The following is a 27,593-nucleotide window of genomic DNA, read 5'->3' as shown; positions in this document are numbered from 1 at the left end:
TGGATGCAAAGACAGTTCAACATATGCAAATTGATAAATGTAGTACACCACATTAATAGAATGAAAGATCAAAATAAAGAGAAAGCATTTGATAAAATATATCTTTTCATTACAAAAACTATCATAAATTGGAGTAGAAGGAATGTACATCAACATAGTAAGAACCACATATTATGTCAATATGTCACAATTAATGTCATATTCAGTGGTGAAAGGTGGAAAACTTTTCCTCTAAGACCAGGAACAAGACAAGTATGCCTACTCACCACTCCTATTCAACACAGCACAGGAAGTCCTAGCCAGAGCAATCAGGTAAGAAAAAGAAATAAAGGGCATTCAAATTGAAAAGGAAATGGTAAAATTATCTTTGCAGGTAATACGATCTTATACATAGAAAATCCTAAAGACTCCACCAAAAAACTTAACTAATCAACAAATTCAGTAAAGGTACAGGATCCAAAATCAAGAAATCAGCTGCATTTCCATATACTAATAACAAATATCTGAAAAAGAAATAAAGCAATTCTATTCATAATATAAAAAGCAATAAAATACTTAAGAATGAGGAACTAGATACAGATTTTTCTAAAGAAGACATACAAATGGACAACAGGTACATGAAAAGATGCTTAACATCACTAACCTTCAGGGAAACACAAAACAAAAACATGAGAAATCATCTTGCACTGTTAGAATAGCTATTATTGAAAAGACAAGAGATAACAAGTGTTGGCGAGGATGTGGAGAAAAGGGAACTCTTGTGCACTGTTAGTGGGAATGTAAATTGGTACAGCCATCATGGAAAACAGAACAGTGGTTCCTTAAAGAATTAAAAAATAGAATTACCATATGATCCAGCAATCCCACTTCTGGGTATGTATCCAAAGGAAATGAAATCAGGATCTCAAGGAGTATCTGCATTCCCATGTTCCACGCAGCATTATTCACAATCACGAGATATGGAAAAAACCTAAGCATCCATTATCTATAGACAAACGGATAAAGAAGTTGTGATGTATGTAAAATGTAATCTTTTTCAGCCACAGCAAAGAAGGAGATCTTGCCACTTGTGTCAACTGGCATGGGCCTTGAGGACATGATGCTAAGTGAAGTAAGTCAGAGAGAAAGAGAGAAATACTCCATGGTATCACTAATATGTGGAATCTAAAAAGGCCAAACTCATAGAAACAGAAAGTTACCAGCGGCTGGAGGTGGGAGAAATGGGGAGATGTTAGTCAAAGGGTACGAACTTCCAGTTATAAGATGAATATGTTCTGGGATTTGATGTACATTGGGATCTAATGATTACAGTTAATAATATTGTGTTATATACTTGAAAGTTGCTAAGAGTTAGATCTTAAATATTCTCACCACAAAAAAGAAATGGTCGTTATATGAGGTGATGGAAATGTTAACTAACCCTATTGAGCTAATCATTTCACAATATGTAAGTGTATCAAATCATTATACACTGGGTACCTGGGTGCCTGAGTGCTTCAGTCGGTTGAACGTCCGACTTCAGCTCAGGTCATGATCTCACGGTTCGGGGGTTTGAGCCCTGCGTCAGGCTCTGTGCTGATAGCTGAGAGTCTGCTTCGGATTCTGTGTGTGTGTGTCTTTCTCTCTGCCCCTCCCCCACGCACAGTCTGTCTCTCTCTCAAAAATAAACATTAAAAAGAATTTCTAAATAAAAAGTCATTACATTGTAATGATTTGTGTTTTAAAATTTTAAAGTTTTTGTGGGTTTTTTTGTGTCTATATTTCATGTTTAAATTAAAAAAAAATTTTTTTAAGTAGGCTTCATGCCCAGTGTGGAGCCCAATGCAGGGCTTGAACTCATGACACTGAGATCAAGACCTGAGCTGACATCAAGAGTCGGACACTTAATTGACTGAGCCACCCAGGTGCCCCTACATTGTACACTTTAAATTTATGTTATATGCCAATTGTATCTCAATAATACTGGGGGGAAATTTTTTTTTTTTTTTAAAGGGATAGTTCTTTTCCTCCATTATGAGACTCCACCTATTCCAGGTAGATTTTATTATTTCTTTTTTTTCTTTTTAAGTTTATGTATTTATTTTAAGAGAGATAGAGAACAAGCTGGGCAGGGGCAGGCGGAGAGGGGGACAAAGAATCCAAAGCAGGCTCTGTGCTGACAGCAGAGAGTCTAATGCGGGCTTGAACCATGAACTATGAGCCAAAGTCGGATGCTTAACTGACTGAGCCACCCATTCATCCCGACTTTATTGTTTCTTAAACCTGCTTATGCATGGGGCAGCTAGAAGAGGTGGGGGCAGAGTCTAAGAAGGATCCCTGATGGGTCCTCTCACTGGAGGGTATTCTAGCTCTTAATATGGAGGGTGGGTCTCTCTATGGGCTCTAAAATTACAGAGGAGTCAGGGACCCACAGTCTCTGGAGTCCCACACCCAGATGTCTCTATCTCATGTGTCAGGGTCTCTGGTTGCCCAATTGGGACCCTGACCTTCCCATAACAGACCGGCCCAGCTGAGCATCCAAATATTTTCGAAGCTCAAAGCTCTTTCATTTTTATTTTTTTTCAAAGATTTTATTTTAAGCAATCTCTACACCCAACATGGGGCTTGAACTCACAACCCCGAGATCAAGAGTCACATGTTCCACTTACTGAGCTGGCCACGCACCCCTCAAGCCTCTTTTAAGTTTTATTTTTATTTTTTAAAAAATGTTTTTATGTTTATTTTTGAGGGGGGGAGGGGCAGAGGGAGAAGGAAACACAGAATCTGAAGCAGGCTCCAGGCTTGCCTGACATGGGGCTCAAACCCACAAACTGTGAGATCATGACCTGAGCCGAAGTCAGAGGCTTAACTGACCGAGGCACCCAGGCGCCCTCCTCAAGGATCTTTTAAATGCTGACTCTGGTCTTGAGCTTTTCCTGCTCTCCCACTGCAGGAGGTAAGACCTTCTTTGGCAGTTACCAAAGAGGCCCTCTGGTGTTCAGAAGTAGTTTTCAATTGTCATCTGCCCTCAACTTTGCATCATCCCTCTCTAGGTGATGCTATGGATTCAATTGTTCATCTTGTCCCCTCCCAATTCATATGTGGAAGTCCTAACCCCTAATGTGATGGTATTTGGAGACGGAGCCTTTGAGAGATTAGGTTTAGATGAGATTATGACAGTGGGGCCCGCATGAAAGGATTAGTGCCCTTGTAAGAGCCAGTTCCTGCTTGCATTCTCTGAGTGCTGTGAGAATACCTTTCCGTTGTTTTAGCCACTCATGTATGAGATTTTGTTACTGTGGCCCAAGCAGACTAAGACAGAGGATAATACAATTTATTAACAATCACCCAATTTCGTTGTCCTTGTATTCATTGTTCCCCCATATTTTCCAAATGCTTGAACCATTGTACTTACTGTCCAAGGCGGTCCCCTCCAATGGAGCATTCTTCCAAATCATCACTTGTGTAAATTTTAGCAACTGGGCCACATAATACCTGTGGCAGGGCCTATCTATGTCCCAAATGCCACCTGGGATGGGGTCCTCATTGTCAGGGAGACAATGAGTGTGACTAGGCCTCAAAACTCCATCTCATCAACCTTCTTCTTGACCACACTCAGTGCCAACTCTGTTGATTCTGGTGGCCCAGAATCAGCACTAGAGTTTGGAGGGCATTGGGGTTTCTTGTGGTAAAGAGTATGTGTAATGTTTGTGAAAGATAAAAAAGGATCAGGGTGGGCATCTGGCTGGCTCAGTTAGTAGAGAGCATGCAACTCGATCTTGGGGTCATGATTTCGAGCCCCATGTTGGGGGGTAGTTTACTTAAAAAAAAAAAAAAAGATCAGGCTATGAAAACCAAACCATGGTGTAGATCTGAAACCTGTGAAGGGAAAGGGGGGAGGAGGAGGAAGCAGATGTGGGTAGGTGGAGCGTCAGACTGAGACGCAGATCTGCCAAGATCTCGCTGATCTAATGGGAAGCTCTAGACCAAGGATTATCTATTGGAGAAGTCCCACACTGGGCAGCAATGGCCAGGCCATGTTATTGGCTGGGGGCTGCTTGGGAAAAGTGTGATTTGGGCTCTATCTGAGGCAGACGCTGAAGGGCTACCCTTGGAGAAACCAACCAGCTAACTGCACTGCTTGCAGCTGACCAGCAAGTAATTTCATGAAGGGAGATCCTACACTCCCACAGCAGCCACGCTCACCTTGTGGTCACTGGAGACAGACAGAGGCAGACGGACAGACAGACAGACAGACTGGAATGTGTTCAACAGATCAGAAATCACAAAACAATATGTAGAATTCAGTTATTCAAAATAGAAACCAAACGAATGACCATTTGGAATCAGCATAAATTCACCAAGAATGAGTTTCACCAGAATAACCAGCATCTTTCTTTGCTAAACTATATAGAAATATGGCCTGAGAGATAATAGTTTGACACTTGGTAGAAAAAATAGCAGATTGTAGTTAAATGGTTTAAATAACACACTGAGCTGCAGATAACATGCTGTAGGCTCATGTCCTTATTGGCTTTGTTAAATTCTGAAAAGGTGTAGAAATGCTTTGAGGTGGTACTGAAAAAGAGGGAGAGAGAATAGGGTACACGATGGAATAAAAAACCAAAAAAGCACAAGGCTAAATAGCATGGCAGAACTAGACAAAGTAAAATCTCATGGGAATAATACTTTTACTCATGGGAAAAGTAATACTTTACATGGGACCCCCTCTCCCCACAAACAAACAAACAAACAAACAAGCAAAAACAACCCTGTCAGAAAAGTGTATTTCATTTACATGAAATACAGTCAAGTGTGCCTCTGGCGTACCTCCAAGGAACTCCTAAAGCTCTGAGAAACAGCTTGAAGATCCCTGACCTGAACCAGAGAGCAAATTCCATTCTTTTTTGTAGGTCAAACTGTTTGAAGTAGTAAGATCAGTTCTGGCTATCACACTGTAAAGCATCTGTGAAAATCTTGGTGCTACAAAAGAATAATGAAAGGATTTAAAAATGTATCGGGTAAAAAACCAGCGAGGGAGATATTCTCCTGGAAAAAAAAAAGATGTGCTCTAAACATCTGGAAATATCTGGAGAAGGGACAAGGACTTATTCCATGTGTCTCCACAAGGCAGAACTAGGGGAAAAAAAGATGGGAGAGTGTGTGATTAGTTTCCTAGAGCCGTCATAGCAAACGACCATAAACTGGATGGTTTAAAACAACAGACATTTATTCTCTCACAGTTCTGGAGTGAGAAGTCCAACATCAGGTATCAGCAGGATCATACTCTCCAAAGGCTCTGGGGAAGAATCCGTCCTTGCCTCCTCCAGTTCCTGGTGGTTCCCGGCAATCCTTGGTGTTCCTTGGCTTGTAGATGTATCACAGCATGGATACATGGTGTTCTCCCAAGTGCCTGTGTCTCAGTGTCTTCTCCAATTTGTAGGACACCACTCATATTGAATTAAGGTCCACCCTACTCCATCCAGTATGACTTCACTTTAACTAATTACAGCTTTGACAACTCCATTTCCAAATACCGTCACATTCTGAGCTACTGGGAGTTAGGACTTCAACATATATTTTTTAGGGAGACACACTTCAATCTAGAATAAATCGTATAAGCAGACTTCAGTTTGAAAGAAATAACTTTCTAATGATAAGATTTGCTGAAACGTGCAGTAATTTTCTGAGTTAATTCCTGTCAGTGAAGGTGTCAGGGGTGATTCACTTCAAAGATGCTGAGAAGTAACTAATTCATTGGGTAGGTTATTAGACTAGAAAATATTAAATTTTTCAGCTGTTGGTCAATAGGCAAATAAGCTCATGAACTAAGTGAGATTACATCACTCTTTCATTAACGTTGCCACCTAAAAACTTCAACTCACATCTCCACTCACTAATTCACTAGGTAAGTTACTGTATTTGCTGCTACAAGGAAGCACAAACATATCCTCTCCCCCAAACCTGCTCCCCTCCTTGTGTATTGGTGAAAGTCATCAGCCTCTCTGTTCAATTGTCTAAGCCAAAAGTATGGGGGTTCATGTTAAGTATAGGCATACTGACTTAGAGCATGGATTTTGAAGTCAGTCAGACTCAGGATTAAATTCCAGCTCCATCACTTTTGACCTATAATTTTGGGCAAGTTGATTATGGTTGAATTGCCCACTTTCTTATACTCCACTTCAGGCCTTTATCATCCTTTGCCTTTATTGCTTAAAACCTCCTAATTCTGTTTGAGGTAGAACATTCAGTAAAGTATTAATATATAAAGTGTGGAATTAAAATTTTTTAAATTTTATTTTAGGGAGAGCGTGGATGAGCAGGGGAGAGGGGCAAAAGGGAGAAAGAGAGAATCTTAAGCAAGCTTCACGCTCAGTGCAGAGCCTGACACGGGGCTCAATCCTACAACCCTGGGATCATGACCTGAACCAAAATCAAGAGTTGGAGGCTCAACCAACTGAGCCACCAAGGTGCCCCTAAATTGTGGAATTTAATGAGTTTTCATATACATATAAATCTGGGAAAACAAGATAATCAAGTATCCATCACCTCCAAAAGTTTGTTCCCACCACCCCATATCTTCAGGCAAATACTTCTGACTTTTGTCACTATGAATTTGGATTTTATATAGATAAAACCATACAGGGTACTTTTTGCATGGGTACTTTCACTCAGCATAATAGACATTTATCAATGTTGTTGCATATATTAATAGTTCATTCCTGTTTTACTGCTGAGTAGCAGTCCAATGTATGGATATCTCACATTGGCCATCCAATCACCTACTAAGGGACATTTAGGATGTTTCCAGTTTGGGTATTTTACAAACTTGATACAAACCTTTATACACAGTTTTTGTGTAGACATAGTCTTTTTCTCTTGGGTAAATACCTACGAGCGAAATGGCTGACTTGTATAGTATAGGTACGTGTTTAACTTTTTAAAGAAGCTCTCAAACAGTTTTCCAAAGTACTTACACATTCTACATCGCCATCAGTAGTGTCGGAAAGTTCCCATTACTCCATGTCCTTGCCAAAACTTGGTACGGACAGTGCAGTGATGGTGCGGTGGTATCTTGTGGTTTTCACCTGTTATTCCCCCTAATGATTGATACTCAGCAGTTTTTCAGTTACTTATTTGCCGTCTCTGTATTTTCTTCAGTCAAGAATAGTTCAGGTAAAAAAAAAAAATCATAAAACTTGCCCATTTTTAAATTGGGTTATTTTGCTTCTGGTTATTAAACCCTAAGATTTAAAAAAAAAATCTAAATTCAAGTGCTTTATTGGGTTATATACTTTGCACATATATTGTGCAGTCTTTACAATGTCTTTTTAAAAGCCTAAATCCTAAATTTTGTTGAGCCCAATTTATCAATTGTTTTTAGTAATTTGTTTCATAGCTAAGAAATCTTTGCCACATCCAAGATCTTGGAGCTTCTGTTTTCTTGAAATTTTATAGTTTTACTCGTTAAGTGTATGATTCATTTTGGGCTAATTTTTGTATAGAAGATTTTTATTTTTGTTTTTTTACAAATAGCTTTCCAAATGTTCTAGTACCATTTGTTGGATACATTATTCTTTTCCCCTACAAGTACCTTGGCATCTTTAAACAAAACTAATCTCTGTACTTTCCCTGCCGTTCCATTGGTATGTCTGTCTTTATGCAAATACTTTATAATAAGTCCAAGTTGTCATCATCATTTGGTACTGATAAGGTCTCTTGTTTTTCCCCTCTCGTGACCCTTCCAGATCACTCTCCAGACTATAAGCCAAGGTATTTTTCTTAAGTGCAAATCTGAATCCATCAGTCCCTGTCACCCAGGAGATAAAACCAAAACTCTATTAATTTGGTCTTTTGCATGCTAGCTCTAATTTTATCTCAATTTATTTTTACCACTTCCTCATCCACATTCAATGCTCTGAACACTGTTCTCTCATCCTGGGCTTTTGCACTTGCTCTGTGCTTTATCTCAGATGCCCTCATCTTCACTTTCCCACCTTTGCCTGGCCAATACTCACCACTTCCCCTGGAATTCTTTCCTTAGACTCCCTTAGACAGCTTTGTTCTCACCTTGATGCTCACTCAGCACTGTGATTAGCCTATCACAACTGTCACACTATTTTAATTACCCATTTGTCTTCTCTGCCAGATCATAAGCTCCTTGGGATACAGAAAGCACTTGATATCTGAATGAGTGTAAAGATGAACAAGACAGTTCTTGTTCTTCAGAAGCTCCCAACAAAATGTGGGATGCAGAGCAGTAAACTGTACCAGATCCTGTCGCTCCCCACCCCACACCTCCAGCGCTTTCTAGGTCTGTCATTTCACAGTGCCTTGCTTCGTAGAAGGGATAACCTTTGTGTATTGGTCACTGTATTGAAATAAATCACTTGTATGGATCATCTGAGACCTGGGAAGAGAATAGCTTCTTCCACAGAACTTTCATTTCCTCCTGGCCACCTCCTGAGGACACTGCTAGAGACCACAGCTCAATCCAAGTTCAAAGCTTGACATTCCCTGAACCAATCCAAGATGCAAGTCTGAATCAGGGTTGTTTCCTCAGGTGACCTTCACTCTGGGGATGGAGCTCTGCTAGTCGCTGGCTTTAGTTTTGGTGGGTGGGATGTAGGTATAGTAGCTCAGACCCCTCGCTGTGTTTTCTGAGCAACATTTCCTGTGATATTGCCCACACAATGACTCAGCTTTATAATCTCTTCTCAATAAGCGCCCTAGGACAAAAGGAACTGAGTGCTAGGCTCAGCTCTTTGATTAGTGGAAACCGAAAGACCAATTTCAACCTTACCCTCACCCACAAGGCTCTACCATCCTTTGGCCCTTGGCTGCTGCCCCTCCCCAACAACGTACTCTGAAGCAGGCACATGCTCCTCCAGGCTGGCCCTCATACAAACCCTGTCCTAGGGCTTTTGTACTTCCCTAGAACCCATCTACATTTTTAACTTTCAAACAATTACGCTTCTTTTTGCAGTCAATTCACTTCCATGATTATCAGAAATAGCTATTTATCTGCACCTTTTAGGGCTCATTACTTTTGATGTTACTATTTTTCTTTCTTATCCCGCTCAGAATATAGACCCTTTGAAGATATATGCTTTGTCTTATCTGCCATCCTCAGCATTCGAGGTTCTAAGTACTTGCTTAATGTCTGTTTTTAACCTTAATGAGTATTAGGTTTACCTTTATGAGCTCAGGTCTCTTCAGATATATTTAGCTTAAAACAATTATATATTCTTTTTAAATAAAATTTCTTAACTGTCTTATTTTTGAGACAGCGCACGAGCATTTGTGCATGTGGGGGAGGGGCTGGGGTGGGGGGGACAGAGGATCAGAAGCAGGCTCTGCACCGACAGTAGAGAGCCCGATGTGAGGCTCAAACTCATGAACTGTGAGATCATGACCTAAGACAAAAGTTGGACACTTAACTGACTGAGCCACCTAGGTGCCCTAAAACAATTACATTCTTAATCTGTAAATATATATTCAAGGTAAGCAATTTACCTCAGACACAGGGCAAAGATACGAGAAAAATATTTTTTTTAAATAAATGAAAGTAAAACCAATGAAGAATCGTTAATGGTTTACTTCAAAGCAATTTTTTTCAAACTTTCTGGGATAGGAAGGGTAAGTTGTTCTGCTGTGACACTTCACACAGATGGTGGTTTAGAGGTAGGTTTCAAAACTGCTAGCACTTGCATAAGTTTCTTTAGAAAAGTTAGTATAAAAATACAAGTACAATCAAGTTAATTTAACAAACATTTATTAAAAGCTTGTATGTTGTGTACTGTGTGCTACATGCTGGGGGCATTTGAGACATTGCCCCTACTATTAAAGAATCCAGGACAGAAGACTGGTAGGGGGTGGGAAGGGAAGGAAAGGACAAATATAACCTTAGAACTACATTTGAACTGGACTTTTTTAGGTAGAAAAGCAGATGAAAAACACTTTAGGAACATGGAAGAACATTAGCAAAGTATAGGTAGTCTTCTTTTGCTACTATTTAAGGAACAAAGTGTGTGGATGGCTGAAGAGCAGCCTGGGAACACAGGATGCAGGCAGTGAAGGGACAGAATGACAAGGACACTAGGAGAAAGGAGGGATTTGAGATCATTTTTAAAGAGAGGCTCAAAAGGACTTAATGATGAAAAATATCAGAGAGGACCAGTAAATAGCGATTAAGTCTTCGTTTGGATAACTAGGTTGGATAGAATGCCATTATAACAGGAAAGAAAAGAGAAACATGCTTTCTGGGGTGTGAGAGAGGACATAAAACATTTTTTAAAGAGTTATTTTTATTTTTTTAATTTGAGAGGGAGTGTGAGTGGGGGAGAGGAGCAGAGGGAGAAAGAATCTTAAGCACACTCTACGCTCAGCTCAGTGCGAAGCCCGACCTCACGACTGTGAGATCATGACCTGAACTGAAGAGTGGGACGCTTAACCAACTGAGCCACCCAGGTGCCCCAGGACACAAGAAAATTTTTATGTTAAGTTGGAAACGTTTTCTGCAGGAAGTAGCCATCCTTATTAGGTTCTTGCCTGATGAGTTATATCTACCCACAATGGGTCCTTGAAGGTCAAGTACCTATATGAGAAGATATTTTCTACCTTAGGTTCTTATTTCAATTTTCCTTATTAAAACATTTCCAAACTCCACTGGGCTGGAAAGAGCACACAGGTACTCACTTACATATTTTGCCTTAAGCAAACATTAAAAAGAAATCTCATAAGCAATTTAAAAGATTTATTGACAGAAGTTCCCAACAGGACAGATGTTGTAGAACCACTGTGGCCTTGGACCCTATTATCCAAGCACAGAAAACTCTTAGCTATGTCATTTGACTTCTCTTCAGTTCATGTTTAACTTTGCTGTATGTTAGTGTGAAAAGTACTACGGAATGTAGAGAGGACTTCAAAAGACTCACTTATCCACAGTGTTGCTTAAACCATCTGAGAGAGGTAGAAATTATTCTAAGATTTATAATAAAGGGAGAGAATGTCATCAAAGTACAAAGACGGGTCTTGCATTTACGTAACCAGTTACTCATCTACTGTTGAGGATGGAGAAACAGCATGTTGAGGTAAGGCAGTTTCATGCCCCTGTGAGGAGTGAGGTGCTCCTGGGGCAAGCAGGGACCCCTGGATAGAGAACTTAGAATATCAGCAGAGCATTCTTCCTGCTGTGAATAACTGAGATGCAGACAGGTATCCTGATTCTTCAGCCTCTCCTCTGCTTTTCTCATAGTTTCACGAGTCACTCATCTACATAAGTTAGTTGATCTATGTGTATACTCAGGAAAGTATTCCAAAGTTCTCTATGGTATGTCCTTATTAATCTAATAGAACTTAAAGTTCAGCAACACTAGACTCATGGTGGAACTCTAAGCAAGTGCTTGGGTCTCAGTTTCCACCTTTTCTGAAGATGCCTGTCTTTCAATCAGGACTTCTTCAATTAAAGCATGAAGAACCACTAAAATATACTAGGCTACACTGCTAAGTGAACATGATCCATTAAATAAATAAACAAGTGGCGTTAGGGACTATCTTCGTGCTGTTGCACCTATTTTTGGAAATGGACATGTCACTGTTTCCACAAACCTTTGAAGATCGCAGTCCTCTGTAATGAGAAACTAGTACATAAGTAAATTTTTACATTATTATAAACTACAAAGAGATTTAATTATCCAATTTAATATTCAAGTCTACATAAAAAAAATCAATGACAACTGCTTTATTATTAAAAGTTACTGAATTCCATAAAGCACACAATGTAATTTATATTCAACTAACAAAAGTTTGGTACATGTATTTAAAAATATATAATATATAGATTTATGTCTTAACATTTATATTCTATTCAAAAAGCAGCAGCTTTACATATTTTACAACTTGAATTTATAAAATATATACATCCACCCTATTCAAATCCTCAAGCATGAGCTTCCATTCCTATTAATAAAATGCACAATTTGTATTTCTGAATATTGAGAGAAAAATGGTACCAACTAAAAACAACAAATCCACTTTAACTTGAACATGGACTTAATTCTTGGCTACCAGATAACTGACATGATAATCTGTTCGATTAATGATTTTACCCCGAGAATGACAATCAATTTGTATTTATGTAAATAATCTGTGGTTAACTATTAAGAGACTCGCATTTATATTCATGGTATCTGACATTCTACCACATTCCTCACTAGTCTTGTTTCAGGCTTTAGAATTAGAGAGGTGGGATTATTCAATTTTTCCATTTACCAGGAAATTTGACAAGTGCGGCCACACCTAACAAGCCAAAGCCCAGAACCATGCTTTGCCTTTGAGAAAACTGCTTAGAATTACTGCAGAAGCAAACTTTTGACAAAACCCTGACAAAGTATGCACCAAGAAATAGAACAAGAACTGTTTCTCTTTCTCCCTGTCAACTGCACTCAACTTGCACAATTGCAGTTCTTTAGGTATGGTAAAACATACCAGCTTCTAGTCAAGCTTTCCTTCCACATATTCAAAAATGTCTTCAGATATTATATTGTTTTATAAACAATTTTTTGATAAAACAGTCATATAACCATTCTGGAGATTCATCCTCAACTATCAGTCCCAGTAACTTTTGAGAATTAAAGTCACAGAGAACACCTCAATCATCAGGACGATAGTCAGAACCAGAACTTCAACTTTAAAGATAAAGATCTAAAGTTTGAAGTACATGTTTAGACTCCACGGGCCTCTAATGATAATGATGCATACAAGCCTGTCTTTAATGCAGTTCATGCTGAGAAAATTAAAGTCTCCCACAAATTATTAAAAAAAAAGAAAAAAAGTTCCAAATCTCAAAATGGCTTAGAAACTTAAATGGAAAAAACACTTTTACCAAAACAATTAATTCAATTCATTTGGGCAATATTTAGACTTTGGGAGAGTCACCATCCAAAAAGTAAGCAAAACTCCCTTAATATTAGTATTTAAGAACTAAATTACAATTAACAGCTCATTTATCAAGTAGTCAATTATTCAATAAATTTAGCCACCTACTCTTGAACTGAAATAAAGTATCAGAAATTCTACATATTTTATCTGTAGGAAGGAGTCCTCTTATTTAAGAAAAATTTCTGATGTAATTTCAATAGTCTTCCTTCTCTGGATTCCCTAACCTCAAGAAAAGGAAGGAGGAAAGAAGGAAGGAAGGGAGAGGGAGAGGAAAACTTCGGGAAACTCCTGAAGACCAACATAGTGGACATCTGTGAGAAGACAGGAAGAAAGGAGAGAAAAACAAGACTGCAAAGAGGATTGGGCCAAGTGATGCAGATTAAAAGACACCTTCACAGATCTTAATCATGCAAAGGCATTAGCATAACATAGAATCGTGCAGTAGCTGATTTTGGTAACAGTGAATCCTTAGAGAAGATATGGGTAAGCCTCAGTTCTTTTAGAAAACCAATTTATATACACTTAATAATCCTAAGCATTCAGCTCGAATATGTACAAAAAAATTAAATAAAAGTGAGATCAAGAAATATAAGCAGCAGTGACCATAAAGGCTTAGAACTAGTGACACTGAATTCTTTATTTAAAAAAATTTTTGAACACACAGTACCTCCTCTTCTCTTCTATTTTTAGGAAGAAGTTGTAACAAGTTTAAATATCTCAATTCTCAAAAACAATAGGCTTTTTAAAAAATAAGATTTGATTACCAGAAACAAGTAATATGTGGTTACATACCATTTTCATATCACTACTCATTTCCATTATTTGTCAATTCATCTTTGATGCAATCTGGAAATAATTAAGCAGTCACTAGATACCTGTTTTAGAATCTGAAGAAATTATTATTCACCACAGGAATCTAATGATATATATTTGCATATATTTAAAATTTCAGAAGGGAAAAAGTAATAAACTATTCTAGTTATTTTATACCAAATATTTATATACCTAGTCAAAACAAATAAGGATTAAGGTCTTTCTCCAGATGAACCGTATATAAAAGCTATTTTTTAGCATTTTCTTTTGGGGATTAAAAAAAGCTTTATGTCCCTGCTAGCTAAAAGGAGGAATTCATACACTACAAGTAAGTCCTTTAGAGGTGAATATTAAATTCCTTAAGAGAACAGCCATAAAACGTATTTTAAAAAATTTATCTTAAAAAACTGAAAACCATTTCTCTCATTAAAATCTATGGCATTAATACCTACTTAACATAATATTTTTTTTTTTGAAAGGGCACCAAGTTCATGATATAAACATGCAAAATAAGGAAATGAATGTATCACTGCCTTAACAGAATTTGGCAAACCAGAAGAATGGCCTTAAAATAAATAAATAAATAAATAAATAGAGAGTACATATTGTCTAAATATGAAAGTATAATTCTGTAGGCCTATGTAGCAGACAGTGCCCCATAGAGCAAGGGAAGAGGGAAGTAGCATATTCCTATGTACATTTTCTTGGTATTCTGGTTGTCGTTCAACAACGTGTTACAGAGAAATATTGTTTATTATTACAAAGTCATTAATTTTGCTCTCTAGAGCAATGACTTAAGTAAACATCTTATGTCTTTTAATAATGTAACTTACATTTAAAATCAACTTAATTAAATCTAAGTGCAAAGGAGTTTCCAATAATTCCTAAGTTCAAGGGAGTAATGTAACGAATAAAGTGTTATCTTATTGCAAATTTTGAATGATTGGTATTTCTATATTTTAGGATATTTCACCTTCTCTTTAAACCGTAAAGTGTACTGAAATTATTTGGTTTCCTTTACTTTCCTCTGCTTCATTTTAATTTATTTTATGATATCTCTAGGTAGAGAGAGAGGTATCTTAAAATACTGCGATTTTTATTTTACAAAACTCAACTGAGGCTATATACCACCTATTAATCTACAGGACAGCATTGTTCATCTTTGACCTGGTATATTAATTCCTTTGGTGAATAAATGTCACAGATCATTTCTTTATAAAAGAATTTTAGTAAGAGGACCAGCATTATGGAGAAAGATTCCCCCACCCCCACAAATGATCAAGTCAATCAGTTTAGAGTTGTGTAAAATATGAAAAATATATAATTTGTCACTGCAATTTTCATATTAAAAAGCAGTTAAAAACTAAGAGTAGCTCAAGCATTCCAAAAAACATTTTTTGTCTTGGTTAAACAGGGCAACTAATAAGACTGATAGAAACTACTGTGAGAACTTAGGTGTATCTAGTGAAGAAAGAACAAAAATGTGTTTAATTTCAAAAAGTGGTAGTTGCTAACTATAGTATAAACAGTGTCCACAATTTGGTGGCTGGCCATAGTTTTAATTTGTTTTTCAAGTTATTTCTACAGCAGACATATTTTTGAAGTCTACCCACCCCTGAGTTCAGCAATTATACTTTTAGAGTGTAAAATTATATGCCCTTAATTAACAACATGTACAAAGCTACAAAATGTCATCTATACAGAGATTAAAAACAATTTTGAAAATACTCCTCGCCAATTATTGATTGGATGGTTTTGCTGGGGTACATACTTCAAACCTTTCAGCCAATTGGCTTTTACTTTTAAGCCCAAATTGATTCATATATTTATTCACTGCAGGATATGTCAAAAAGAGTGCAACAACAGGCATTAGTAAAAATAACATTGTAGTAGAAACAGATTTTTGCATATGTGAAAAGGTAATTTATAAAATACATAATCGCTTTTTAAAAAGAGAACCTAGTTGCAGTATCATTAACCTACATGGTACTGAGAATTGGACGTTCCAACAATTTTTTTCTATAGAAAACTTTATCTAGCTGTAAGCAAAGTCTTTTAAACAACAAGAAAACAAAACTAATCCCTCCAGGAAAAATTGTATGGTTGTGTGAGACAAATAAGCAAACATACCATTCTATAGTGTACTTTTGCCTAAATTTTAAAATAAAAATGTCCACACTCTTTTGTTAAAACATTAAGCCTCTGTCAAAAATGTATTTCTTATTTTAGGGTACAGGATTAAAGGACAAAATGATACTTACAAGTAAAGAAAATTTACAGGAAAAAACTTGACAAAAATTTTCCAATTGAAGTACTGTAACATTCAATCTTGACTTAAAACATAACAAAAGAAACAAAATTGCAAACAAAAACTGTTTATGGATTTTCCAAACATAAATAAATGAAATAGTGTTTAGGCAGTAGGGCTCATGCTGATGGCTAGCAGGAAGTAACAGAGTGTAATCTACTTGGAAAAACTGTTAATGTACAAATAAGCCCAAATTATGGACTGCAGCAGTTGAATCATCACTGCCATTTTTCTTACTTCCAAAATAAAGCCTTGATTAAACCATTCATACCCTATATTACTCATACCTTTACTTCAGATATTGAGGAACTATATACAACAAATGAATTTATTTTCACCATAGGGATAACATATTGTACCTCTCTGCCAATGTTACTTGAAAACCTTCCATGTCAAAACAATTTGACAGCAGATATAAACAATTCAATAAATACGCAATGATCTTTCATTACAGTCCTTTAAAGACGCATGTTAATTCATGCCGTTAACCTTAGGATCACAGTGCATAGAATCCAAATATAAACAGTTGGGGTGACTTTCAAGGTAATGTTGGATCCCTCACTTTATTTATAATCCCACTATAACCAATAAGTTCATTTCATAGGCCCTATCATGCATTAATCATTGGGTGGCAGGAGTTAATGAAAATTTTTCCTGTTAAACGTCCATTGCCGGCAATGAACGTCCCAAAACCGCCAAGGAAGTCATTGTTATTGCACAATACATGAGGACCTGGAACTTTTCCAAAAGCTTAAAAAAATAAAAATAAAAAATGGAATTATATTTGACATTTCCTGACACCTGCATTAATACTGTATGACTAATAAAAGCATGTCAGTTGCCTGGACTGAACCAGCGATCAACATGCGCCCAGAATGCACACGAGTAAAAATGCAGTAAAAGGAAGTAGTCTTCATTGCCTATAGGTCACTTCCAGTCAAAGGTTAAAGTTCAAAGACTGAATGATCAAAGTGCTCATTTTCTCAGTAGGACTATCTTCTGCTAGGAGGATGATAACAGTGGCATCAACAAGTATCATCTTTAAGAAAAGGAGAAAAAAGATAATTAAAAAAGTCAAGCCTGCATAAGTAAAATCCACAAGTTAGCCTAACATATAAATAATTTCAAGTAGCAAGAAGAACATGATTTATTTGTCTGACTTGCCTCCCCCAATCCTTGCAAATAAAAAGTCCAATTTGTGTTCAATTATATAGTGACAAACACATCAAATTCAATTCTTTCATGGAAATGTAGTTCACACAGATCTTAAATGATGCATTAATTAGTGTGTTAGTTCTACTTAAAATAATAAATTGATATATGTTAGCACATATTCAGGATTTATCTCTCAAGAGTTGTTTTAAGGGCCACAATTTTAAATTATAATGAGACAGGAAGCAAACTCCTGACCAACAGTGTCCTACTATTTAACACAGGATAATACAAGTTGTGCCTTTAGTCTATGAAGGAAATAACTTCACAAATAAGGTATGATCTCCAAATCAATTAATACATAGTCAATGTTATTAATTTCTCTATGGAAAATACATTTAAAAATACATTTTTCAGCAAATATAGATACATATGCAAATGAGGTTAAAAAAACTAAAATAATTTAGTAATGACTTCTGGTAGCCTCAACACATCATATTTATGTAAGACATGAAATTTGGGGATTCATAACTTATTTTACAAATTTTATTTCACAAGACATATCTGAAGGATTTATTTTGAGGACTGGTTACTCTTCAGAAAGAGGCTTTAGAAGGAAGACTAGTAACAACTACCCAAGAATTGTGAAAGCTCTCTAAAACATTTCTGAAAAATTGGCTAAAATACTTTATAAAATATCCCATGTTAGGATCAATACATTGTTAATAAAATCCCCATTCCCAATGATTCAATGAGAGCTAAAAACCAGTATATCTGAATTTTTTGCTAGGCAAACTCGTGGAATATTCCATCCCCTGTACATTAAGGGTGATCTAAAGGGTGAAATATATTAGATTTTTAAAATAAATCTTATCTAAATCATTAGAATTCTTTGAAGAAATAATATCTTTAAGAAGGAAGTAAATGGACAGTTTATAGTTTCTAAGTGTCACATGAAAGTATGTTTCCTCAATTACTGTGGAACTTGGAATACAGAGGAGATACAGATGTCATGGATGCAGAATATAAAAAATGTTAAAACATCACTTTTCCAACAGAGTAATTTATAATATTAGGGTCCTTGAAATTAATACTCAAACTAACCGCCCTTAGATCTCTAAGCTAAGGGACTGCACTAAATTCTGATAGGTCAAACTTTAAGTATCATACCATATGACAATGTATACAATAAAAAGGTGAGACAAAATTCAATTTGAACATCATATACCTAGTTAACTGCCAAAAATAAGCTTTTATTTCCAAAGATATCATCTCTGATAGGTGATACTGTAAATGTATCTGCATCAGGTTGTTCATTTTGGAAGTTTTTCAGTATAGTGGGCTGCTGTAGAATGTGCTACAATCCACCAAAATGAGTAAGAAATCCATACAAAGCTATTCTCCCTACCCTAATCTCCACTCTGGATCAGAAGTTAAAAAAAAAAAAAAAATTAGAGGACGAATATGATACTCCCTGCCTTAAACACTCTATCTTTAGAGAAATAAATGTACTAAGTAAGTTTTGAAAATAGAGTTCCATGATCTCTGATAGCTGGACCCACAAGGACACATGGATTTAACATTACAAATCCATCATGGCTGTAAATAACCAAAGAGTCTATGAGCAAATACTTAAGTATGGAGACAAGTATGAGCCAAAGCCAGGCAAATTTTTTCCTAGGAAAAAAAGGCCATCACTAAGAAGCAAAAAACTCATTTGTTAGCAAAAGGAACACAGTTTCCTAACTAGATGAAAAAGATTACTGAATACCAGGATGACCTACAAAAAAAGGTTGTTAATTTAATAAGATCAAGACAAATATAGGTCTATAAAACATGGTCAAATAACACAACATATCTAACCTCTTGAATAAAGTATTTGTAGCAAAATGAAGGCCTGGAAAAAAAATCTTAGATTAATCCCTTAAACTTTTTTCTGGAACTGTGTAAGCGCTTATTAAAACTATACCCTCAAATATAATACACAAATCACCAGTTCCAAAGAGGTGACATCTACCATGGCTAACTTCACTAGGCTTCTGGGAAATATGAGTAGAACTATATTAGAAGCATGTCATTTAGTTCTCCCAAGTATAAGAACCATCCCATTATAATGGACACCACAACCATCACGTTATATTGGAAACCACCTCCCTGGATATTCCCAGGGACAAAAGACTAGAAAAAAAAGGAACACAGTAATAAGTCAGTAGATATGAAGTGGGATCCCAATTCTAAGAAAGACAAAAATAAATCTTTACAGTTAGGTTTGTGTCTTAACAGTTTAGGGAATTAAAATTTTACTTTGATGAACCAGTTCAAGAAAGATTTCACAGTAGACAACAGAACTGTTATCTAGCAGGAAATAAAGGGAAAAGGCTGTTAAGCTGCGTAAACATTTGGACTTAGGAATTTAGAAAATGATTTTGTAAGGTAGTGCAAATAAAAAGGTTTACACCTAACATAAGTAGTTCTATAGACTACTATAAGTTCTATAGACTCTATAAGTACTATAGTTCTATAGACAGCTATAAGACAGGAAGAAAAAGAGTTTATCAATACTAGTCTGAGACAATTTTATGTTCCTATCCCCTTATAATCCTTAAAATTTTACAGGTCCAGCTGAATGGAACCAGAATGTAGTTTAAAGTTTTGTAAAAAAAATAAAAAATAAATAAAAAAAAAAGAGAGCGAGGTATTCTTCTACTCCTCCCCAAACTTATAAACTCAACAGTTTACTGAACATAACATCTAAACATTATGCCAATCTATTTCCTGTAAGCCTAGTTTTCTGAAGCCAATACTCAATAACAGTCTTAAGCTATACTGCTCAATTCTCTTATCACCTTAAGGAAAATGCTTCAAGAACCAGATCAGTACTGCCATTTGTGAAAAGCAATCATTATGAAACTAAGTTATATACATTCAACATGGATCCCAGGAAACAGATGGATATTATTAATGGATTCTATTGGCTATCTTATTGAAATATTTTTATGATTCCATAAAAAGATACTTTTTCTCTTTTTCAAGAACAATTATGTCTGTTGTAATACTGAACTTCAGGCTCATTCATTCATTTGTGCACTAAACTGGCTACCATCTTAGCCCTGAATTATAGGTAAATTCCCCTTATGTATGCGGAAATGAGTTGTCTATTCAAATACCTATTTTGGTTAGTTCCCTTTACTTTTTTTAACCCTATTCTCTCCATTTAACCAATTTTTCAAAGCATATGGACCCCTGGCCTTAATTTGCAACACAGAATATTTGTATCCCAATGGCCTTAGTTCTTTAGTGAATAGAAACTATCAAAGAATTCTGGAAAACAGGTTGATAGTAAACTTCAAGTAAGTAACAGTAAGGAATGTGTGTTCACATCTCAGGAAATTTTTGCACTTTAATATTAAGGAGCTATAGAAGAATCTCAAAAGAAATGCAGAAAGAAATGCAGAAGATATGATACTACAAAGAGAGTAACAGTAGGGTAGCAGTGACTGTCCTACATTTTCAAAGTATACTAACAACGTGGAAGATCACAGATTTAAGTTGAAAGAGGCTTTTTTTTTCAAGCACCCAACACTGGTATCTATCTGGCAGCTCAGGTCTGGTGTATCAGCAGAAACCTACTCTTCCAAATCCAGGAGATCTACTGAACTGCTGAATTATTGTTTTTCATTAATAGTGGCATTCATCCTGCAGCCAGGAAGCCCTCTCAAGTGCATAGATATTATGAAACTAAACCCAAACCTCCCTTGTCTCTTTTGATTACAAACACTGACGAACACTCTGACCCACGTTGACCCAAGGACTGTGGAGCCTATACCTGAGGCCCACAATTCTGCTTGGCTTCTAGAAATTGAAATGGTAAGTGTTTCAGTAAGTTCATCCAATTCCCAGCAAGTCTTTATTTAGTCTCTGGATCTTTTTGTTTAAGTTTGTAGGTCATGTCAGGACACTGGCCTGACCTTGTAGCCCTTTCAGAATTAGATGATACTAAGAAATAACAAGAGTCCATATTTCTTGGTAATTTGGTGTTATAAGGAGAACATGATTGATCAATGAAGATCTTTTGGAACTAACGCAGCTAAACAGAAAAACATATAAGCTGACATCTGGAAAACTCAAAACAAAGCTGACGTATTCTGCTTTATGAGTGAGAGTATGATTACCTTTTTGATAAGATTTTTCAAATTCAGCTGTAAGGTCAAGGTGAGCTATTTCTCACATTGCTTATAACTATCACTCTGAAATGTATAAAGGCAGAGATAATATATGCTACACAGCTGAAATGCTTTAGTTTTTAAAGATGAAGGAAAAGTTCAAGGAAGACTGTCTATACCCACTCACCTTTATGAAAGAGCAGCTGCTCTATCATCTCAAAGTATAACTAGTATTACCCTTTCTTGATTTCATATGATGGTCACTCATGAAGCAAACTGTCGATTTAAAGAGATTCTGGGAGGGGAATGATTCAGGTATGCAGGGTTCAAGCATGAGTACAAAACATACTGAGTTAAGAACAGTCACTGTAAATCAATAATCTGAGAATGTTTTAAACAGAATTATCTGTAAATGAAAAAAATGTATCTGTACCTGGGACTGGAAACTGAGCTAGAATAGTCATAATTTAGTTGAAATACAATCCAGTCCTTTAAAGATGGCTAATTTGTATTTTGGGGGCAGGAAGGGGGAGAGACACTTTTAGTCTGTTTATTGGTAAAATGAACTCCTGGACATTAAGAAGCTAATTTAGTTTGAAAAGCCTCTCTTTTCTTAGTGCTTTTTGGCTAAGGTGGAGAATGTAATAGTCCAACCTATTAAAAGACTTTTTCTATTTTAGTAATGAGAGCATAAATTTCTCAGTTAACAGATAAAAACTATTAACTATGAAAAATAACTTCTATGAAGTGTATTTTGTTTTAAATAATTAATTTTATATTTCTAGTTTCCCTATGGGACTTTTCTCCATCTCTTTTTTTTTTTAAAGTTTATTTATTTATTTTGAAAGACAGAGAGTAGGGGAGGGGCAGAGAGAAGAGGGAGAAGGAGAATCCCAAACAGGCTCCACAGTCAGCATAGAGCTGGACATAGGGCTCAATTCCATGACCGTGAGATCATGACCTGAGCCAAAACCAAGAGTTGGATGCTTAACCAACTGAGCCGCCCAAGCGCCCCTCTCCATTTCTTATTCAACAGCACGTAATGAGAAATTCTGGGAATATTCTTGGATAAAGGACTTCTCATAAGTCCTTTTATCTATATAAGGCAGCATCAGAGGGCCCAAAAGACTGTATCTTTCTGAAATTTCCCTACCAGGGAGTAAGGAAGGGAAAATGTACGAACACACTGAGGCAAGATAGCAGTTTATACGTTCAAATTATATGTATTTTTAAAATTCATCACTCCAAGGCAATTTCCTCTCAAGTTTTATTAGAAAACACAAGTGGCTTAAAATCTATGGAAAAAACAACGGGGCATTTTTTTATGATTAGTGAAGTTGAGTTTGAAACAGAAGGACTATACTATCTTTAGAACTTTGACACTTTAAAACATGTTTGATTTAGTGTGTTTGTCAATATTGATTGACTAATCTGAATTTTTGATGAATCTGGGACTTTCTATGCTAAGATACAGGGTCTGTGACACTCAAGAATTTTTTTTTTTTGGAAGGAAGAGGTAGTTTGGTGTTTGGTCCTAGGCAAGAGGATGAAAAAGAATGACAAGCCAGCAGTGTAAATTGAATTAAAGGGCTGTTTACTTAAAGTAGGGTCTTAAATGTTTTAGTAGACTTTCAGTGCTCAGAAAGAATTCCTTAAGTCTGATTATTAATTCATTTTATATGGAAACCTGTCCTTTTATATCTCAGAATCCCTGTAACGGTAGTCCTCAAGCGTCAAGCTCTATCAGAATTATCTGGGGATATCTTAAAGACTAAAACAAAACCAGCATTCTAGGCACAGCAATAAAGTTTATTAAATTCTTTAAAAGAGAAAGCAATCAACAAGACTTTGCTGAAGGAGTTCCTGAGGGTGTGTGTAGCGGAAGGATTCGTTGAGGTAGGTGTGTTTGTGTGCATGTCTGTGCCTGGAATGAATCCAGGCAAATAGTACATAAGATAACAAATAGTGTGTATTATAAATAATCCTCCACTGAACATTCCATGTATAAAACACTTGTTTTAAAAATGATTTTCTTAGGATTGGGGCACCTAGGTGGCTTAGTCAGTTAAACATCCGACTTGGGCTCAGGTCATGGTCTCGCAGTTCATGAGTTCAAGCCCCGCATCAGGCTCTGTGCTGACAGCTCAGAGCCTGGAGCCTGCTTCGGATTCTGTGTCTCCCTCTCTCTCTGCGCCTCCCTTGCTCACCCTCTGTCTTTGTCTCTCTCAAAAATAAATAAATATTTAAAAAAAAAATTAAAAGATGATTTTCTTAGGATGGATTCTCAGAAATTGGTAACTCAGACAAAAGTCTTGATCTTAAACTTTGTTAAATATTGCTGAACTTGCTATACCATCAACAAATACGAAAGCACTATTTTTTTTCTACTCTTTACTCTTTTCCAAGATTGCACTCATTTTATACAACTCTGCCAATTCAAAAATAATTTCAAAATATTAAATCTGTAATTATTTTACTGTGAAGTTTTGGCCAATGCTTTTTATTAATTTTATTTATTATGTTAAGCAACTCTCATAAATGGTCTTTATTTTTAATAAACTATAAGTGTTTTTCACATTTTTAAAATAAAGGTTGGCTGTGTTTGAGGTTTTTCTAAAAGGTTTAAATTTTCATACAACTCTTTAATATTTAACATTTGTGATTCCTTTTGATTTCAGAAATTCTTCCTTCCTCTAGAGATGATCCCGAACTTTAAGAAAATATTTTCCCTTGTTTAAAAAAAAGTACTTAATTCGATCCACAGGAAATATTTTATATATGAAGTAAAAATGTAAACTTTTCTTTCCCAAAATGATTACCAACTTTCTAACAGGTTAACTTACTAAATAATTTTTTGCCTTCTGATTTGTGACACCTAATTCACCATATATTCAAATCTTATATATAAAAAGGCCTAGGAAAGAGTAATTCTATTTTGATGTCTATTCTTGCATTAATATGTTTTGGTATTTAGTAGACCATTTCTCTTTCATTATCCTTTAGTTCAAAATCCAAACTGCTCTTCTCACCTATTATTTTTTTCCAACTTTCAAGCACTCACCCATCATTCCACCGGATTTTTACTAAATTATATTAAACCTATAATTTGAAAATTATATAATACTAGTTTGTCATCAAATATCTCTATTTTTTGATAGCTCTTACAAGTTTTGCCATTTTTTCTTCTAGGTCATCTATAACTGTCATTAACATGAGTATTTACCTTTCCATGGCTCTTAGGGGCATTCCTCTTTCACTATGCTTTCTAACATGTAACTGTTGGCATAGTGCTATTGTATTGATTCTAGCCATCACTTATCTCAACACCTACAGAACTTTATAATTTAAAAAGTTTTTAATTGACTCAAATTCACTCAGGTAACAGAAGGTTTCACAATTGATAGAAAGATAAGGGGGGAAAGATCATACTCTTACTAATTAGCTGTCAGTTCTCGTTTCTTATTAGGCTAACATTTAAAAAAAGAAAAATAAAGGAAATGCTCTGATGAATACATCAGAGTGGTTTTGTTCACTCCCTTCAAAAAGTACACTGAAGAGTATAAAATTTTTGTTGTGAATTTCAAATATACCTCTTTAAGGAAGAGGTGAAGTCAGTTTAGAAAAGACTGGCAGTTTTCAACTAAAAAGCTACCAGCACTCTCCCAACAGAATCAGTAAAACAAAATCAGGGAGAGTACTGTATTCACACAGCTACAATCAGAAAAACCACAAATTTTTGAGGGCTAACTATTAGAATAGGGAGAGCTTTATTTAATGGATCATCTCTTACAATGTGACTCCCCCTCCTGCCACTAAGAACAGTACCAGAATTAAGTAATTACAAAAGACATCAAAATTTCTATTTTAAGTTAACAGGTTTCCAAATAACTAATTTCAATTTCACTTAAAGATTATTAAAGACTCTTTTTTAGTGATAAAATGGTAGCATTTTAGAATGTTAAAGTGGTTTTAGATTTTACTTACATGATAGGTATGATTTTATGTGCCCCATTAAAAATCTAGTCCAGTGTATCCATTAAATGTCTTAAATATTTTAAAGACTCTTCTCTATATTACAAAATTACATCAGTTATATATTCCCTTCTTTTCCCCAAACATATATAATCTTTCAAACCAAAATGCTAAAATAAAACTGCTTACCATGATACCACCATTTTGTTTTCTTTGGATTCTTGTTACATGTTCGAACATAAAAAGAATTATCTGGTGGTCGTCTCTGAAACCAAAAAGAATTTAAATAGATAAGAAGTTATAAAATAGAAGAAGATTTAAGGAGACAGTTTTAATAAAAGCTTTAGCAGAATTATTACAGACAGCATAAAAAATACAAATGTTTATGTAGCACAAATGAATATATTCTAGGAAAAGTAGAGTCTTGACACTGAAATTAAAAAATAAAATAAAATAAAATAAAATAAAATAAAATAAAATAAAGGTATGCATGTGTGATTTGGATTAGGTTCCAACTATTAACCCAAAGTGGTAGCATTAGGTTTTAAAGAATTTTGCTTTCATTTATCTCCCTAGAAATAATTTAGTAATTACTTCTATAAACTAATTAAAAAAAAAAAAGAAAAAAAAGGCAGAGAAGTCTACTTTATTAGGTTTGTCTGAGAAACTAACAGCAACTTATAGACCTCCACAAAGAATTATGGTTTTCCTGTAAGATAGTACCACCAAGGACAAACTAAAGGATTCAGTTTCCAAACAATATATAAAAAGAAAAAAGGGGAAAAGCTATGTTGGCATTTCTGCTATACATATGTCCCGACTAGCATATTATTAGAAACATATGGCAGCTCTCCAAGGGAGCTATAGCAGGAAAAGTGATGCCAACAACACTGACGACAGATTATGGAAGGGAATTTCCCTGAAAATGTTGGATACTGGTTACACAAAACAAATATGTGACTCTCTACAAAAATTTGGAAACATGTCAAGTTTGTACTAAAGCCACTGAGGGCAGGTTAGTAGGTAATATGATAGGTCCAACCAACAACTAATGGCGAGCAGGACTGCCTAGACAACAGGAAGGGAGATAGGCAGTCCACTTGGCACTTCTATAACTCAGGTACAGAACTCTGATCTTAGTTGAGCCTTATAACGCTCTTATAAGTCAATGTTAATAGTGATTTAACAAAAGGGAAGAGTAGAGTATAAGATGTTAAACAGCTATCCCAAGATTACCCTGCTGACACAAATTAAGAAAATACCTGAAAAATTAATATTATGAAATGAGATGCCTGGCTACCTCAAAGAATAGATGGTCTGTTGCTGTTTGTCCTGCAAAGTCATAATCTGTGTTCACGTGGAATAAACTGCTACCACTGCAACAAATTTCATAAGCTCATTTTCTCTGTATATTGATTAGAACCCAATCTTAAAAAAAAAAAAATATATATATATATATATATATATATATATGTTTAAGGAAGAAAATACACTCATTCTATTTGCTTAAGTCAAGAATACAACCAAAATACTAAGTGATCACAGAGACATGGTTCTTAGAAAAATAAAGTAACTATACAAAAAGATGGATTACCAAAATTGTTTTAGGAACTGAATACAAGCTGGAAAGTTTGGACAATCTATATTACAAGGGCACTGAGAATAAATGGTAGATTACTGAAAGGCCTCTCAATATCAGAAATTATTTTTAACTACTGAAATCTACTAACATAATGGATTTAAATGTCCTCAGTTTAGGGAACCATTCTTGCCTGTGAAAAAGAAAACTGGAGTGAAAGAATTATGACTAAATCAAAGTTCCCAAATGCTTATAGTAAAAATTAAAATTTGTATTCAACTCAAATATTAAAGTGAAACTCACAGCACCACATTGGCCACAGAGTAAAATTCACCTCTTTTAAAAGAAGAGCTTTTGGTGAGTAGTTAAAAGACTTTTAAAAGCTTGTTTGGAGCTAGATCCCCTCAGTTTCAAACCAAGTTTCCTCTTCGTGTTTGTAACCTTGTACTTAACACAGTAAAAACAGCACCTAGTAGGTACCTACGAAATGTTTGCTGAATTTTCCTCATATTTCACAGAACTAATGTGGCCAGAATTCTAGCTTCCAGATTATTATCTTGTTTAAATATAATGAAGTTTATATTATATAACATAGCTTGCCAATAATTTAAATGGAATAATTCGTCATTTACTAACTATGCAAGAAAACTAGTAGTAGAAAACTGAAATGTGAATAGTGAGGATT

General features: G+C 35.6%; 1 protein-coding gene across 2 annotated transcripts in view; it reads right to left on the bottom strand.

Annotated features, from left to right (window-relative positions):
• UBE2W (ubiquitin conjugating enzyme E2 W) overlaps window positions 1-27,593 on the bottom strand; it is a 90,641-nt gene that overhangs the window by 6,740 nt on the left and 56,308 nt on the right. Inside the window, exons 5-6 of one of the 2 annotated variants that reach the window (XM_049633250.1) lie at window positions 25,519-25,594; window positions 847-17,081 (exon numbers count right to left, since the gene is read on the bottom strand). In XM_049633250.1, coding sequence (XP_049489207.1) covers window positions 17,068-17,081; window positions 25,519-25,594 — 90 coding nt within the window. In that variant the 3' untranslated portion in view covers window positions 847-17,067. Of the gene's footprint in view, window positions 1-846; window positions 25,595-27,593 lie in introns of both variants that reach the window. The other variant, XM_049633248.1, reaches the window with a different exon arrangement.

Source organism: Panthera uncia, chromosome F2 (assembly GCF_023721935.1).
Source record: "Panthera uncia isolate 11264 chromosome F2, Puncia_PCG_1.0, whole genome shotgun sequence".
NCBI classification, from domain to species: Eukaryota; Metazoa; Chordata; class Mammalia; order Carnivora; family Felidae; genus Panthera; species Panthera uncia.
Note: the sequence above shows the minus strand (reverse complement) of the source record. Positions and strands in the feature narration are given on the sequence as shown.